The sequence below is a fragment of the Bos indicus x Bos taurus genome, chromosome 29 (genome assembly GCF_003369695.1).
Source record: "Bos indicus x Bos taurus breed Angus x Brahman F1 hybrid chromosome 29, Bos_hybrid_MaternalHap_v2.0, whole genome shotgun sequence".
NCBI lineage: Eukaryota > Metazoa > Chordata > Mammalia > Artiodactyla > Bovidae > Bos > Bos indicus x Bos taurus.
Genome location: NC_040104.1, coordinates 25,029,363 through 25,046,769, shown reverse-complemented (window position 1 = coordinate 25,046,769; position 17,407 = coordinate 25,029,363). Strand labels below are relative to the sequence as shown.

At 38.9% G+C, this 17,407-nt stretch overlaps 1 protein-coding gene across 5 annotated transcripts in view; it reads left to right on the top strand.

Annotated features, from left to right (window-relative positions):
• Nucleotides 1–17,407, top strand: part of UEVLD (UEV and lactate/malate dehyrogenase domains) — a 56,532-nt gene that overhangs the window by 5,221 nt on the left and 33,904 nt on the right. For 2 of the 5 annotated variants that reach the window (XM_027532179.1, XM_027532180.1), the window contains exons 2-4: nt 2,484–2,568; nt 10,016–10,081; nt 15,520–15,683. In XM_027532179.1, the coding sequence (XP_027387980.1) occupies nt 2,484–2,568; nt 10,016–10,081; nt 15,520–15,683 (315 nt within the window). Of the gene's footprint in view, nt 1–1,910; nt 2,006–2,483; nt 2,569–8,256; nt 8,316–10,015; nt 10,082–15,519; nt 15,684–17,407 lie in introns of those variants that run through there. The other 3 variants (XM_027532181.1, XM_027532182.1, XM_027532184.1) reach the window with 3 other exon arrangements.

Below are 17,407 nucleotides of genomic sequence, written 5' to 3'. Positions count from 1 at the left end.
AAACAGCATATAATATCAAGTAGAAAACAAAAGAGAAATGATATGATTCATAATAAATGTGTAATCCAAGTGACATCAGTGCAGCTTTTTGTACATTTGTTTAGTGTTTAGAATTGGGATGATTTCATTCACTTTTGATTTCACTGAATCAGGAACACTGAATCTGGGATTCATGTTTACCCTGCTGTAGTTAATACAGGTCGACCCTTTATTTTAGTGATCTTAGTGATTGATGCCCCTGTGGATCATAATTGCTTTCTATATCCACTCTACTTGTATGACTCTGTCTCTTCGCTGGCTGCCATCCAGTTAGCCTACATTTATTGAAGGCATGCCCTGTGCAAATTGCTGTGGGGAACATACAAAGATGAGTAAGAGTTTTCTGTTTTCAAGTTGTTAATAAAATGATATGCTTTTTCTGCTGCCAAATTTTTTCCCCAAAACAAAATGACCTTCTCCTAAAATGACCTTCTTTCTTCCCTCTATTTTCCTATACTGTTCTAGGCTCTAACATGAATTGTAGACAGCTCTTTTCCGAGGCCTTTCTGTAACTTAGATATGTTGTCGATTCATCATTTCCTGTCTGCACTTAGGGTTGTACACACATTTCATTTAATACCTCACTTTTACAAATGTTAATCATAAGATTTTCATACTTTCCTGCTGAAGTTGCCAGGTGGTAGAGCTATTTCTCTTGCACATGAAAAATTGATCTTGTACATGGAAAAAAAAAGATTCAGAGAGAGGAAACAGGATCTGTTAGAGGTTATTCTTGATTTTCTCCTAGTCACCTCCAGCCCTAGGCACTCACTAATCTACTTTTTGTTTCTATGGATTTGCCTATTTTTGTACTTTATATGCAAGTCATTTAATATGTGGCTTTTTGTCTGTTTTCTTTTGCTTAGTATAATGTTTTCATGATTTATCCATGTATATATCAGTTCTTTATTCATTTTTATGGCTGAATTCCATTTTATAGATATATCATACTGGACATTTGGATTGTTTTCCTTATTGACTGTTATAAGTAATGCTGCTATGAACAGTTGTGCACAAGTTTTTGTGTGGACATGTTTTCATTTTTCTTGGGTATATGCCTCAGAGTGGAATTGCTAGGTCATACGGTAACTCTAACAGGTTTCCCTAGTGGCTCAGTGGTGATGAATCCACCTGCTATTGCAGGAGATGTGGGTTCGGTCCCTGTGTTGGAAAGGTCCCCCAGAAAAGGAAATGGCAGCCCACTCCAGTATGCTGGCCTGGGACATCCCACGGACAAAGGGGCCTGGTGGGCTAAGTTCATAGGGTCACAAAGAGTCAGACACGACTTAGCGACTGAGCAACAACAATGGTGACTCTTCTTTAATCTTCTGAAGAACTGCCAGACGCTTCCACAGCAGCTGCACCGTTTTACCTCCAGTAGTGGTGTGTGCGTAGACGGTTCTGATTTCTCCTCATCCTCTCCCACATATTGTCTGTCTCTCTTATTGTAGCTTGTCTTTTGATTATAGTATGACTCTTCTGATTTTTTTGTTCTTTTTTAAGATTGTTTTGGCTGTGTTCTTTGAATTTCCATATGAATTTTAAGATCGCTATGTGAATTTTTGCAAATGAGCAAAAAAAAAGTCAAATGGGATTTTAATGTGAATTGTTGATCATTGAATCTGTTGGGGACTATTGCCATCTTAACAATATGAAGTTTTCTGATGTAGCAACAAGGGATGTCTTTCTATTTACTTAGACCCACTTTAATTTCTTTCAACAATGTTTTGTAGTTTTTAGAGTCTGTTTTGCATCTTGTTAAATGTATTCCTAAGTATTTTATTTTTTTTTTGATTGTTTTCTCAATTTCATTTTCAAAATGGTAATAGACTCTTAATATACTTTTTTTTTTTTTTTCATTTAATCCCCAGCACAAATCTAAGAGGTGGAGTGTAGGAGTCTCCTTCTTTTTGCCAATGAGAAAAGATCAAGGAAGTTAAATGATTTTACCCACAGGGCAACCAAGGTAGTGTTTCTGAGACTACATCTGAATGAATGAGGAGGCAGTTCTTTCAGCCTGACTGCAAACCCTTGCATGCTTTCTGTTCTTTCTTTGAAACTCAGTTATAGTACCAGGAAGGGAAATTCAAGGTATCTCAAGTGAATGAGGTATTCAGGCATGAGAGGTGGATCTTTAACCATGATGTCAGGAGTGTAATTTCATATAGATATTAAAGGCCCAGGCGCTGGGTTTGAGCTCTGGTTTCACTTGCTATCTAACTCAGCAAGTTATTTTGATTCTCTAGCTTTCGTTTTCTATAAAGTCGAGCAGTTATAAGCCCTACCTACTTCACAGGGTTGTTATTAAAGCAAATACTATTCATGATTGTAAAACTCAGAGCCCAGGGCCTAGCCCATAGTAAGTGTTCAGTTAAATGTTAATTTGTAATTATTCCATTGCCTATAGTTTTATTCTTATTCTGTGTTCATTTTTCTCTTTTCAGTACAAGTTCAGGGATTTAACTGTGGAAGAACTGAAGAACGTAAACATGTTTTTCCCACATTTCAGATATTCCATGGATACGTATGGTAAGAATCATTTACTCTAGTTTTTGCTCCATTAGTAAACTATTAATTATTTGTTCTTAGAGAGCTATAACTGTGTTATAATTTCTCATTTCTCTCTTTTACCCCCTGATTCTGAGCTACACTTTATGACCTGTGGTTTTTAAGGAAACTTGAAGTTAATAAAATTTGTATTGTATTAGTTTCCTATTGCTGCTGTAACAAATTAGCACACAGTTAGTGTCTTGAAACAAATTTACTATCTTACGGTTCTGTAAATTAGAAGCCCAGCATAAGTCTCTGTAGGTTGGAAACATTGGTAGGTCTTAGTTTCTTTCTGGAGGCTCTGGGAGATTAAAAAAAGAGAAAAGGCAAAAAAGACTCTACCTTTTTTAGTTTCTAAAGGTCGCCCATATTCTTTGGCTCAGAGTCACCTTCCTCCATCTTTAAAGCTAGCAATTTGCATCTCTCTGACCATCCTTCACAAATCTCCACAGGAAGTGTTTTCGGCTTAAAAAAATTTTTTTTTTTTAATCTGTTTGGCTGTGTTGGGTCTTCATTGCTGCGCACGGCCTTCTCTCACGGCCTTCTCTACTTGCGGCAAGCAGGGGCTGCTCTCTAGTTGTGGTGCTTGGGCTTTTCTGTGTGGTGGCTTCTCTGGCTGTGGAGCACGGGCTCTGGAGTTCTCAGGCTTCAGTAGTTGTGGCGTGTGGGCTTAGCTACCCCGGTCATGTGGGGTCTTCCCAGACCAGGGATTGAACTGGTGTCCCCTGTGTTGCAAGGCAGATTCTTACTGTCTGGACTACTGGGGAAACCCAGGTTCTCTGCTTTTAAGAACCAATTGTGGGGCTTCCCTGGTGGCTCATTGGTAAAGAATCTGCCTGCCAATGCAGGGAGCATGGGTTCATGCACCAAACTATTGAGCCTGTACTCTGGAGCCTGGGAGCCGCAACTACTCAGCCCATGTGCTGCAACTGCTGAAGCCCACATGCCTTAGAGCCCATGCTCCGCAAGAAGAGAAACCACTGCAGTGAGAAGCCCACGCCCTGCTACTAGAGAGTAGCCCCCACTGGCCACAACTGGAGAAAAGGCTGTGCAGCAATGAAGGTCCAGCGCAGTGAAAAATAAATAAATAATGAAAAAGAAAGAACCAAATGTGATTAGCTTAGATCCACTCTAATCATACAGGATAAGTTCCTCAGGGAAATTGTCAGGGTCCTTAACTTAATTGTATCTAAAAAAGTTTCTGTGCCAAGCAAGGTAATATATATATGTGTGTTCCAAGGATTAGAGTTTTGGACATCTTCAGAGGCCATTATTTTGATTATCACATATATGGTTGCTAATAAATTAATAACGTTTTAGTTATCTTTTTAGCTTAATATAGAGTCTGGTTACCTGAGAAAGATTTTACTTCTTCATCTTTCAAAATTTCTGACCCCAGTCCACACTTGGAAATCCATTTTCTATCATAATCCCATGTATACATAACTAAAATATTATGTACACTCTGGCATTTTCTATTCCATCCCATTCGAAAACAAATGGTGATTAAGACTGACTAAATTGATTTCAGGACTTATGAATTAGTCAAAGCACAGAGTTTTGAAAACTTTATATGAGTATGTTTTGTATTTGAATTAGCTTGAGTTAAGAAAATATATCAAATTCAGCTTCATGTATTGGGAAATTTGGGGTGTTAATTGAAGTATTTCTTAGGAATAGCTAATTTTTGTTTTGTTTTTAATTAATTTATTTTTAATTGAAGGCAAATTGCTTTACGGTATGGTGTTGGTTTCTTTCTTTTTTTTTTTTTTAATTCTTATTTATTTATTTAATGAATATATTTGGCTCTACCAGGTCTTAGTTGTGGCGTGTGGGACCTTAATTCCCTAAGCAGGGATTGAACCCAGGCACCCCACCCCGTATTGGGAACATGGAGTCTTAAGCCAATGGGCCACGAGGGAAGTCCCTGGTGTTGGTTTCTACCTAACATCAACATGAATCAGCCACAGGTTTACCCATGCCCCCTCCCACTTGAACATCCCTCCCCATCCCACTGCTCTAGGTTGTTGCTAGCCCCGTTTGAGTTCCCAGAGTCATACAGCAAATTCCCTTTGGCTATCTATTTTACGTATCAGTTCAGTTCAGTTGCTTAGTCACGTCCAACTCTTTGCAGCCCTATGGACTGCAGCACGCCAGGCCTCCCTGTCCATCACCAACTCCTGGAGTTTACTCATACTCATGTCCATTGAGTCAGTGATGCCATCTAACCATCTCATTCTCTGTCGTCCCCTTCTCCTCCCGCCTTCAATCTTTCCCAACATAAGGGTCTTTTCAAATGAGTCAGTTCTTCATATCAGGTGGCCAAAGTATTGGAGTCTCAGCTTCAACATCAGTCCTTCCAATGAACACCAGGACTGATCTCCTTTAGGATGAACTAGTTGGATCTCCTTGTAGTCCAAGGGACTCTCAAGAGTCTCCTCCAACACCACAGTTCAAAAGCATCAATTCTTTGGTGCTCAGCTTTCTTTATAACTCTCACATCCATACTTGACTACTAGAAAAACCATAGCCTTGACCAGACAGACCTTTGTTTGCAAAGTAATGTCTTTGCTTTTTAATATGCTATCTAGGTTGGTCATAGCTCTCCTTCCAAGGACTAATTTAATTTCATGGTGGTGGTCACCATCTGCAGTGATTTTGGAGCCCCCCAAAATAAAGTCAGCCACTGTTTCCACTGTTTCCCCATCTATTTGCCATGAAGTGATGGGACCGGATGCCATGATCTTCGTTTTCTGAATGTTGAGCTTTAAGCCAACTTTCTCACTCTCTTTCACTTTCATCAAGAGGCTCTTTAGTTCTTCACTTTCTGCCATAAGGGTGGTGTCATCTGCATATCTGAGGTTATTGGTATTTCTCCCAGCACTCTTGATTCCAGCTTGTGCTTCTTCCAGCCCAGCGTTTCATGTAAGTTAAATAAGCAGAGTGACAATATACAGCCTTGACATAACTCCTTTTCCTATTTGGAACCAGTCTGTTGTTCCATGTCCAGTTCTAACTGTTACTTACTGGCCCGCATACAGGTTTCTCAAGAGGCAGATCAGGTGGTCTGGTATTTCCATTTCTTTTGGAATTTTCCACAGTTTATTGTGATCCACACAGTCAAAGGCTTTGGCATAGTCAATAAAGCAGAAATAGATGTTTTTCTGGAACTCTTTGATCCAGCAGATGTTGGCAATTTGATCTCAGGTTCTTCTGCCTTTTCTAAAAGCAGCTTGACCATCTGGAAGTTCACGGTTCACATATTGCTGAAGCCTGGCTTGGAGAATTTTAAGCATTACTTTACTAACATGTGAGATGAGTGCAATTGTACAGTAGTTTGAGCATTCTTTGGCATTTCCTTTCTTTGGGATTGGAATGAAAACTGACCTTTTCCAGTCCTGTGGCCACTGCTGAGTTTTCCAAATTTGCTGGCATATTGAGTGCAGCACTTTCACAGCATCATCTTTCAGGATTTGAAATAGCTCAACTGGAATTCCATCACCTCCACTAGCTTTCCATTGTTTGTCAGTACCATCTTTCTAGATTCCATATATGTGTATGAGTATACGATAATTGTTTTTCTGACTTACTTTACCTGTATCATAGACTCTAGGTTCATCTACCTCATTAGAATTGACTCAAATGTGTCCCTTTTTATGGCTGAGTAAATGCTCAAAATTCTCCAAGTCAGGCTTCAACAATATGTGAACCATGAGCTTGCAGATGTTCAAGCTGGTTTTAGAAAAGGCAGAGGAGCCAGAGATCAAATTGCCAACATCCGCTGGATCATGGAAAAAGCAAGAGAGTTCCAGAAAACATCTATTTCTGCTTTATTGACTATGCCAAAGCCTTTGACTGTGTGGATCACAATAAACTGTGGAAAATTCTGAAAGAGATGAGAGTACCAGACCATCTGACCTGCCTCTTGAGAAACCTATATGCAGGTCAGGAAGCAACAGTTAGGACTGGACATGGAACAACAGACTGGTTCCAAACAGGAAAAGGAGTACGTCAAGGCTGTATATTGTCACTCTGCTTATTTAAGTTATATGCAGAGTACATCATGAGAAACACTGGGCTGGAAGAAGCACAAGCTGGAATCAAGAGTGGGAGAAATACCAATAACCTCAGATATGCAGATGACACCACCCTTATGGCAGAAAGTGAAGAGGAACTAAAGAGCCTCTTGATAAAAGTGAAAGAGGAGGGTGAAAAAGTTGGCCTAAAGTTCAACATTCAGAAAACTAAGATCATGGCATCTGGTCCCATCACTTCATGGCAAGTAGATGGGGAAACAGTGGAAACAGTGTCAGACTTCATTTGTTTGGGTTCCAAAATCACAGCAGATGGTGATTGCAGCCATGAAATTAAAAGGTGCTTACTGCTTGGAAGGAAAGTTATGACCAACCTAGGTAGCATATTCAAAAGCAGAGACATTACTTTGCCAACAAAGGTCTGTCTAGTCAAGGCTATGGTTTTTCCTGTGGTCATGTATGGATGTGAGAGTTGGACTGTGAAGAAAGCTGAGTGCCAAAGAATTGATGCTTTTGAACTGTGGTGTTGGAGAAGACTCTTGAGAGTCCCTTGCACTGCAAGGAGATCCAACCAGTCCATTCTGAAGGAGATCAGCCCTGGGATTTCTTTGGAAGGAATGATGCTAAAGCTGAAACTCCAGTACTTTGGCCACCTCATGCGAAGAGCTGACTCACTGGAAAAGACTCTGATGCTGGGAGGGATTGGGGGCAGGAGGAGAAGGGGACGACAGAGGATGAGATGGCTGGATGGCATCACTGACTCGATGGACGTGAGTCTGAGTGAACTCCGGGAGTTGGTGATGGATAGGGAGGCCTGGCGTGCTGCGATTCATGGGGTCGCAAAGAGTTGGACACGACTGAGCGGTTGATCTGATCTGATCTGTACCACCTTCTATGGTGGCTGTATCAATTTGCATTCCCACCAACAGTGCAAGAGGGTTCCCTTTTATCCACACCCTGTCCAGCATTTATTGTTTGTAGATTTTTTCATGATGGCCAAAGAATAGCTAATTTTATGTGTGGAAAGAAATGATTAGATTTTGGCCCATCTGTTTCTTGCCTTTCTTGAATAACACCCTGGCATCTGGTACATAAATCCCTGGGATGGGGGATTTAACAGCTACTATTTGTTGAACACCAAATATGTTTCCAAATGTTTTATCTATATTATTTTACATACTCTTTTACAACCAGAACTGTGAGGTGAGTATTATCATCTTCAGTTTTCAGAGAGTTTAAATAACTTGCTTACGATTACACAGCTAGTTAGGCATGGGCTTAGAGCTTGTACTCGTGTTCATCTTGCCCTCTGCTTAAATAATAAATGTTCTTTTATGATGTCTTCCTTCATCTTATAGATTTAAAGCTTTGTTGTACCAGTTAATTCTTTATCTCTTTTCTCTCATCTAGAGAAATGAGCTGTGGTGCCATTAAACCCTCAAGCTATAGAATTAATATTGCCAATGTACATTTTGTTCCTGAAGACAGTTTTGGTCATGTGTTATTATAATCATTTCTCTTTTGGCATTTTGAATACTTTGCTTGGACAATGACTGTAGTTTCTGTACCACATTTCCAGATTGTTCTGTGTCCCTGAGAAACAATCTCTGTTCTACTCCTCTGTCCATTTTAGTTTTTGCCTGAGAGTGACCCCTTCACCTGCTGTTGTTTTCCACTCAAATATGGTTCAAGGTAAATATGTGTACTTATGTGCACTCTTGGCCTTGAGTTTTCTGTTAGCCTAGCTTTTCCTCTTCTCCCTTTCTGATAAGTCATCAAATCTATTTAGACTTTTTTCTTACACTGCCCAAGTAGTATAGTTAGCTACTGAGGTCTTAAAAGGACCTTGTTCTAAGGCAGTTTGACAGTTAGAAACCACATGTAGTGTTTTCTGTATCCAGGTCAGAAAATAGGGCATTAGCTGTCCGTCAGTGTGTTCCAATTATTGATGGATAAGTTGAATCTTCAGGAATGTGAAGACTGAAAAAAGGTTGAGAATAATGGAGTTTGAGAAGTCAAAGATTATTAGTAATCTTTCTGAAAGGTCACTTTCAAAAATAAAACCTTTTTTTCTGATTATAAAATTTATAATCTGATATCTGAAAGTGATTGTTAACTGATGTTACTTAGACCTGACAATTATATGATAGCGTCCACACATTTTATAATCCTTTATTTATAATGGGTTTTCACATGGCCTCATTTGATCCTTGTGACAACTTTGAGATGCAGTCTTTATTTTACAGATGATGAAACTGAGGGTCAAAGAGACTAACCAAAAGTCATATGCCTCTGTTGCTGGAAGTAATCAATAAACAGTCTGTAATAGGAATAGAAAAGAGTTTTATTTTTATTTATTTATGCCTGTGCTGGGTCTTCATCGCTTTGTGTGGGCTCTCTCTAGTTGCGGCGCGTGGGGGCTGTTCTTCGTGGCACGCGGGCATCTCACTGTGGCGGCTCCTCTTGTTGCAGAGCGCAGGCAGGCCTCAGTAGTGGCAAGCACTCAGGCTTGGCAGTTGTGGCTCGAGGGTTCTAGCGTACACGCTCCGTAGTTGTGGTGCACAAGCTTAGTTGCAGTGCGTCACGTGGTATCTTCTGGACCAGGGATCGAACCCGTGTTCTCTGCATTGGCAGGTGGATTCTTAGCTACTGAGCCACCAGGGAAGTTCAGAAAGAAGTTTTATTCAAGCCAAGCTGAGGATCATAGCTTAGGAGACAGCCTCGCATAAAGTTTTGAAGGGCTAGTCTGAAGAAGCATGGTTTTTAGCACAGTTTTATATGTCAGAACAAAGAACATCAAATGTGACAGGGGTTCATTGCTTCAGGGTTTCAAAAAAAACATTCGTGAGCATACACACAGTGAGTCAACATGGCCTTGACACCTGTGAAGGGATTGATCACTGAAGGAGTACTAGCATTGATGTTTTAGGGAAGAGAGGCATTTGTCTCTGTCTTCAAAACAAACATTCTTTGCTTCTGGACAATGTATCCTTTTCTTTCACTGTTAAAACAAATTTAACACGATGTATGTTTAAGGGGCCACAAAACTGGCTATTCTAGTTAGCATAAAGCTTAAGTTAAATAATGTATGAGCCAGGATGACTTCCCCATATCTCAAAATGTAAAAGTTTCTTCCATCACCTCTAAGTAGGAAAGCAGGCCAAGAACTTGGGATTTAATATCAAAGTCCTGTGTTCTTTCACCTACTTGCTCTGCTTTCTAAGAGAACATCATTTAGTACTTTGCCCTTGTCAATGTATTTACTGATTCGTAGATTATGGTATTTACAAATTGTGTGTTTCTGTATGTGTGTATGTATATGCATGCCCATTAATAATACAGTTCTTCCTACTTCTGATTGCACTTTTTGGGACTTTTTTTTTTTCTTCTAGTTTTCAAAGATAGTTCCCAGAAAGACCTACTGAATTTCACTGGTACTATTCCTGTGATATATCAGGGTAAGTATGGAAGTTGAGAAAATATGGGAATTTTCTAAAAGAGCAATTTAATTAGAACTTGTATTCATTTAGTTCCAAAACATTCTCAAAGTACTTTTTAAAGAACATTTTAAAAAGCTGGTTGATTTTTAATTAAGTAATTATTTATTTTTAATTAATTTTTTTGGCACACCATGTGGCTTGTGGGATCTTCATTCCCCTGACCAGGAATCAAATCCTGGCCCCCAGCAATGGAAGCCTGGAGTTCTAACCACTGGACTGGCAGGGAATTCCCTCACTTAAAATGTAAATGATCTATACTGAACCTTACTGGATATAGCAGAATGCTGTCCCAGAGAAGGAAGGCCTAGGTGTTAATATCAACAAATTCAGTTCAGTTCAACAGATATTTACTTATTGAATGTCAGCTGTCTGCCCACTACCCTGTTAGGTTTTGAGGTACACAAGTGATCTGGACAGACATAAGCCTGTGCTTGTGAAGAGTTTACTCTGCTTTCCATAGCAAACTGCAGGGGTTCCACCTTTTTTTTCCCCATTGTATGTTTTGTTCCCCTTCCTTTGCCTCTGTATGATGTAGCATTATCCCTATTCTATAGGTGAAATTGAATCCTGGTCACGTTGTTTATCTGAGCCCACATAGCTGGTTATCAGACTGGAACTTAGAACTCCAATAGGAAATTTTTAAAACACAGAGCCCATTAAAACTCAAAAAAAGCAACACATTTTCAGATGACCTGACAGGTTAAAATAGTTAAGTATTGGCCTAAATAGAAAAAAAAAAATCACTAACTAATCACTAACTAAATCACTATTAATTCATAGTTCTTAGCAACCCCTGTGATTTCAAGGGTAGTTGCATATCGACAGAGGAACTTATGGATTTAAATGAATCATTGCTTGTTAAATCCTGTAGGGAGGTAACAAGAGGGCATAAAAGTTATCTTAAAATGTCACTCGCTGGCCCTCTGCATCTTCCTGGAGCTGTAGAGTCATTGATTCTGATGCTAGTAGTAATTCCAAGGTAGTAATGTAATACGTTTCCATTTTGTAGTACACCCTTTTTTTCCCTTTTGCTTTTGACTAGAATTATATCAACTCCTTGTGATGCACACTAGTTATTTCTAAGCTGATAGGAGGAGGTCAGAGTGTATTATCTTTCTCGTCTGTAAAGTGGGCCAATGGTAGAGCTTAACTCTAGAATTTTGAGGATTAAATATGCTGCTCTTAAATAAAGCTCTTGGCTTTTACAGTTCCTGGCACATAGTAAGTGCCCATTATTATTTCTTGCCTTTGTTGCTCTATTCTGGTTACTAGTTTTATTAATGTAATAATACATACTGGGCTTCCTTGGTAGCTCAGTGGTCAAGAATCCACCTGCCAGCGCAGGAGACACGGGTTTGTTGTCTCCTCAGGGAAGATCCCACATGCTGAGGACAGCTAAGCCCATGCTCTACAACTGTTGAGCCTGTGCTGTAGAGCCTGGGAACTACTGAGCCCATGTGCCACAACTATTGAAGACCAAGTGCTTTAGAGCCCATGCTCTAAGAGAAGCCACCTCAATGAGAAGCCCGTGCACTGCAACCGCTCACAGCAATTAGAGAAAAGCTGTGCAGCAAGAAAGACCCAGCACAGCCAAAAATAAATAAATAAAAAATTTTAAAATAGAGGCCAAGTCTTATCAAATAAAATTTTTAAAAACACATGTTTATGCTAAAAAAATTCAAACAGTTGAGAAAAGATGAGGTTAAGCTTATATCTAACCTCCCATTACCCAGTCCTAATCTGCAGGTGAATCTTCTGTTGCTATTTCCTAATATATACCTGCAGAAATTTTTTGGATTATTTCTTATCCCTCCAGATTGTGTCAAGGTTGTGATACACTTTTTCTTCATTCACCCATTCTTTAGAGATGTGTATCATACCCATCTGAACTTTATTTACAGCTAACTCAAATTATTTTCTTATGATATAATTACTTTTAATCCAACGACTTTACCAGGAGTTCTGAATCTTCGGTAATGGATTACTGAAAGTAAATGGGCAGGCTAGGAGGCAGGGCATTTGCTGACAAAAAGGAAAGAAGGAAGAAGGGCAGAGAGAATACCAGTAGTGAAATCTTACAAGTTCAGTTCAGTTCAGTTGCTAAGTCATGTCCGACTCTGCAACCCCATGGACTACAGCACGCCAGGCCTCCCTGTCCATCACCAACTCCCAGAGTTTACTCAAACTCATGTCCATTGAGTTGGTGATGCCATCCAGCCATCTCATCCCCTGTCATCCCCTTCTCCTCCCGCCTTCAATCTTTCCCAGCATCAGGGTCTTTTCAAATGAGTCAGCTTTTCGCATCAGGTGGCCAAAGTATTGGAGGTTCAGCTTCAGCATCAGTCCTTCCAATGAATATTCAGGACTGATTTCCTTTAGGATGGACTGGTTGGATCTCCTTGCAGACCAAGGGACTCTCAAGAGTCTTCTCCAACACCATAGTTCAAAAGCATCAATTCTTCAGTGCTCAGCTTTCTTTATAGTACAACTCTCACATCCATACATGACTACTGGAAAAACCGTAACTTTGACTAGACGGACCTTTGTTGGCAAAGTAATGTCTCTGCTTTTTAGTATGCTGTCTAGGTTGGTCATAACTTTTCTTCCAAGGAGCAAGTGTCTTAATTTCGTGGCTGCAGTCAACCATCTGCAGTGATTTTGGAGCCCTAAATAATAAAGTCTGTCACTGTTTCCACTGTTTCCCCATCTATTTGCCATGAAGTGATAGGACCAGATGCCATGGGAATCAGGCTCACACGTGCTTTGTCATGAGTGTGATATTAAAATGCATAAATACTGCTGGGGAGGGGCATTGATGGAGGCAGCAGAACCTTGATCAACCAGGAAGATAACTTCAGTAGACATTAGTTTCCTTTTCTTTAAAGGGTAGCGATTAACATTAGAAAATGGCTCCACTGAGATTGGGACTACCACTCCAAAACAAAAAAATTGCATGGCCTAAAGAGTGGCTTGTAAATGTTTGATTGTGATCCACAATAAGAAATACTTTTATATGCATAGTTATATATGTATATAACTAACATTCCATACTACCTGCCATTGTTTTTTTCTGTTTGATTCCATTTAAAAATTTTATTGTTTGCAGTCCACTAAATTAATTTCACAAGCTATTGATTGTGACCAGCCTTTGAAAAACACTGGTCTAGAGTATATAATGTTAGAGTGAATTCTGGAGGAATGTGACGATGTGTCTCAGTACTTGTCAGTCATTTTGTGGTGCTGTGATCACATGACTTTATAATCATAAAGTTAAGTTTGGACCAACAGCTGTGTCTGTTCCCATACTGTAAGTACTTAGGTGCTGTGTATGGTGTCTGGTGTAACTAGACTTATTGTGGCGATTATTTTGCAGTATATAGAAATATTGAATCATTATGTTGTATACCTGAAACAAATGTGTTATATGTCAGTTATACCCAAATAAAAACAAAATTTTAAAATACTTCAATAAAGTTAGAAGAGGAATATGGTTCTGAGAACTGCTGATATAAAATAGTAAAAATCATACCAGGACATTACTATTATGTACTGACTTTGAGTCCTTTAGAATTACATGGGAAGCTTTTAAAAAATGTTGTCCAGACCTGGTCCCATTGAATCATAAACTTGGGGGGCAAGGACTGGGTATTGGTATATTTCAGAGTTCCTAAAGAGTTTCTAATACACAGGCAGAGCTGAGTATCATTGTGCTTAGGGGAGAAGGAAGCAAGATGAAAAAAAATAGAGGATTTCCTTAGTGAGAAAAGATTTCTTCAGTAGAGGAGACAACTTTTTATTTATACCTTGCTTATTTCCAAAATGGGTTTGAAGAAAATTTAAAAAATTGCCAAACCATCATGGTACTTACTGTCCTTCCCATGTGGCTTGGTGGTAAAGAATCCTCCTGCCAATGCAGGAATTGCGGGTTTAATCTCTGGGTTGGGAGGATCTCCTGGAAAAGGAAATGGTAACCCACTTCAGTATTCTTACCTGGGATCCCATGGACAGAAAAGCCTGGCGGACTGTAGTCCATGTGGTCGCAGAGTCAGGCATGACTTAGCAACTGAGCACAACATGGTACTTACTATATCATGTACTATTCTAAGCATTTTATGTACCTTAGTTGATTTTATCCATAACAGTCCTATGAAGTAGGAGCTTTTATTACTCTTTTTTGTATAGGAAGGAATTGAGGCACAGAGGAATTAAGTAACTTGCCTAAAATCCTATAACTAGTAATGTGTGGAACTAGGATTTGAACCTAGGCATTCTTGCTCCTGAGCAGCCGTGTTTGAAATACACTGAAAAACATGCAGTAAGACTATGAAAGCAGGAACAAATATCGGGAGATCCAATGGAAGGGTTAAGGTAATTGATCAGATTTCTAGTTTAAGGTTAGTTTTTGCACTTGAGTTTAGCTTTGGGCTTCCTCTAAACCAAAGCAATCAGAGATTTTGGCTCTCACACCTGACATGAAGAACTGATTCACTAGAAAAGATGATGATGCTGGCAGAGACTGAAGGCAGGAGAAGAAGGAGATGACAGAGGATGAGATGGTTGGATGACTCAATGGACATGAGTTTGAGTAAGCTCCGGGAGTTGGGGATGGACAGGGAGGCCTGGCGTCCTGCAGTCCATGGGGTTGCAAAGAGTCAGACACGACTGAATGACTGAACTGAACTGAAATGAGGCATGATGTACATGGTTATATAGCACGTTACATGGTACATGTACATGGAGGAGCTTTCACTTTGATTCCTATCTCGGTGCACTAAAATTTAAGAGCCACTGAACAAGGTGACTGTTAAGGTTATTTTCAGCTCTGAGTTTTGTGTATCTAACCCAGCTTGTATATTACAGTATCTTTAATTAATGAGCACCTTGAGGGCTAGTCTCAAATTCATCTTTCATTTGTTCATTCATTCATTCATTATTTATTTATATAAGAAACTTTTATTGAGCATCCAATGTGTTAGGCACTGTAGTAGGGAACATGGAAATGAATAATATATAGTCGCCTCTAGACATTTATAGTGTTAAAGGGGAAATAGACTTGTAGACAAATAACTTGGGTGGAGCAAAGAATGTTACATAGAGAAAAAGTTGTATCCCATACTCCTAGTATAATAGGTCCTATAAATATTTACTGGATTGAATTGAATAAGCTGGCCATTGTCTTGATTAATTTTCCTCAAATGTTATGCTGGTCCTTTAATGGAAACATATTTCCGACGTGAATGTGGATGAATATTGGGAAATAGGCCTCAGTTTACATAAAGCCTTTACCTGTATATTTGACTAGACTTGTGTCTTAAAATGCCACGTAGCTATACCGTAAATGTAACATGTGTGCTTTTCATTATTGTTTGAAGATGTGTTTGTTTTGTCTCAAATAGGTAATACATATAACATACCTATTCGTTTGTGGATTTTGGATTCTCACCCTTTTGCTCCCCCCATTTGCTTCTTAAAACCAACTGCAAATATGGGAATCTTAGTTGGAAAGCATGTGGATGCTCAAGGCAGAATATACTTGCCCTATCTCCAAAACTGGAGCCATGTAAGATCAATTTGGATTTTCTTTTGAAAATTTTTATTTTTCTGAATGTTTATCTTTGATACTGATGGTACAAATAAGTTACTGAATTTTATTTCAGTGATATTCTTCTTTTGGTCTTGAAAAATAATTTGAAATTGAACTCCCTGGGGGTCACCCAAGTCCCAGCACCCTGGTGACAGCAGCCTGCTTGAATCTGCTCTCTCCAAGTCTGGGAGCCAACCATTGTTTACTCCCTGTCTTTTTACAGTAGTTTGCTGTTTGATAAAGCAAATGAAGAACTATTAGCAAAATATTGAGGCATTATTTCCTAGTTCCTCTCTTGTAAAGATTCTTGTGTAATAGGTATATTTATTTGTAGCTTTGCCTGTTTTTAACCTTTATGTAAATTTAATCATATTGTGTATAATCTTCTATTACATGCCTTGTTTTAACTGAGTGTTAAGTTTTAAAAATTCACCCCGATGATTCATGAAACTAGTTTATATCTTTTATAAGCTCTCACAAGGACTTCCCTGGAGTCCAGTGGGTAAGACTCCAAGCTTCCACTGCAGGGAGCACAGTTTCAGGGCACTAATCCTGCGTGCCATGGGACACAGCCAAATAAATAGATAAATCAAAGTAAAAAAATAAAAAAATATGGCCTAGGTTTAAAACACAAAACAAAAAGAAACCCTCAGATTACGCATTCTACATATTTCATCTATCATTATATTGAGCGTTTTTCCATATTAGACAGTATTTTCAAAACACATGGTTTTTAAATGGTTGCCTGATGATCCAGCATTAGGATATTGCATGATATATTTGTAGATTGCTTTGTTAGAAATTTAATGATGAGCATCCTTAAATATAAATATTTGTAAATATAAAATGTTTGTATATCTTATAAATTTTAATAATTTGCTAATGATAAATCTCTAGGAATGGAATTATTGGATCAAAGTTTTAAAATGTTTTGAAGGCTATTCTTATATTTTCCTAAATTGGCTTCCAAGAAGTAGACACAATCTGTGATTCTGCCACTTATAGAAATCAGCGAAGGAGGGTATCTGGTTTATAGCACCCTTGCTCTAAAGGGTGCTGTAAAAGAAGGCATTATCTTTAAAACAAAACAAGCTTTGGCTTATCCCTGTGGTTCATTTATTATTATGGATACAGAATATGCTCTCAGTTTTGTAAGTAAAACTTTTATGAAAAGAATTTATAATATATTTGTATATACTGAGAAAGTTGTAGGACAGGGATATCAGAGAGGAGTGAGGTTGAAGTATAGGGTGGTGTTAGAATTATCATGTCTTATTTTGTGTATGCACTGTAAAAGGGTGTGCAACTGTGGATGCATTTCACTTTGTTTTACGGTTTTCTGTATTTTTCATATAAAGAAAACTTCTAAAAAGAAGGAAAAAAAAGAGTAAGAAAAGGAAAGGATTCACACCAAATTGTCAGTAGTGGAGTTTAGATGGGGAGTTTACTTGATGAACTTGTAGATTATTTGTGTTGCTTGGTGATTTAAATAATAAAATTACCAGTTAAATGTGATGAATTCAGTTCAGTTCAGTCGCTCAGTTGTGTCTGCCCCTTTGCAACCCCATGGACTGCAGCATGCCAGGCATCCCTGTCTATCACCAACTCCTGGAGCTTGCTCACACTCATGTCCCTTGAGTCGGTGATGCCATCCAAACCATCTTATCCTCTATCGGCCCCTTCTCCTCCTGCCTTCAGTC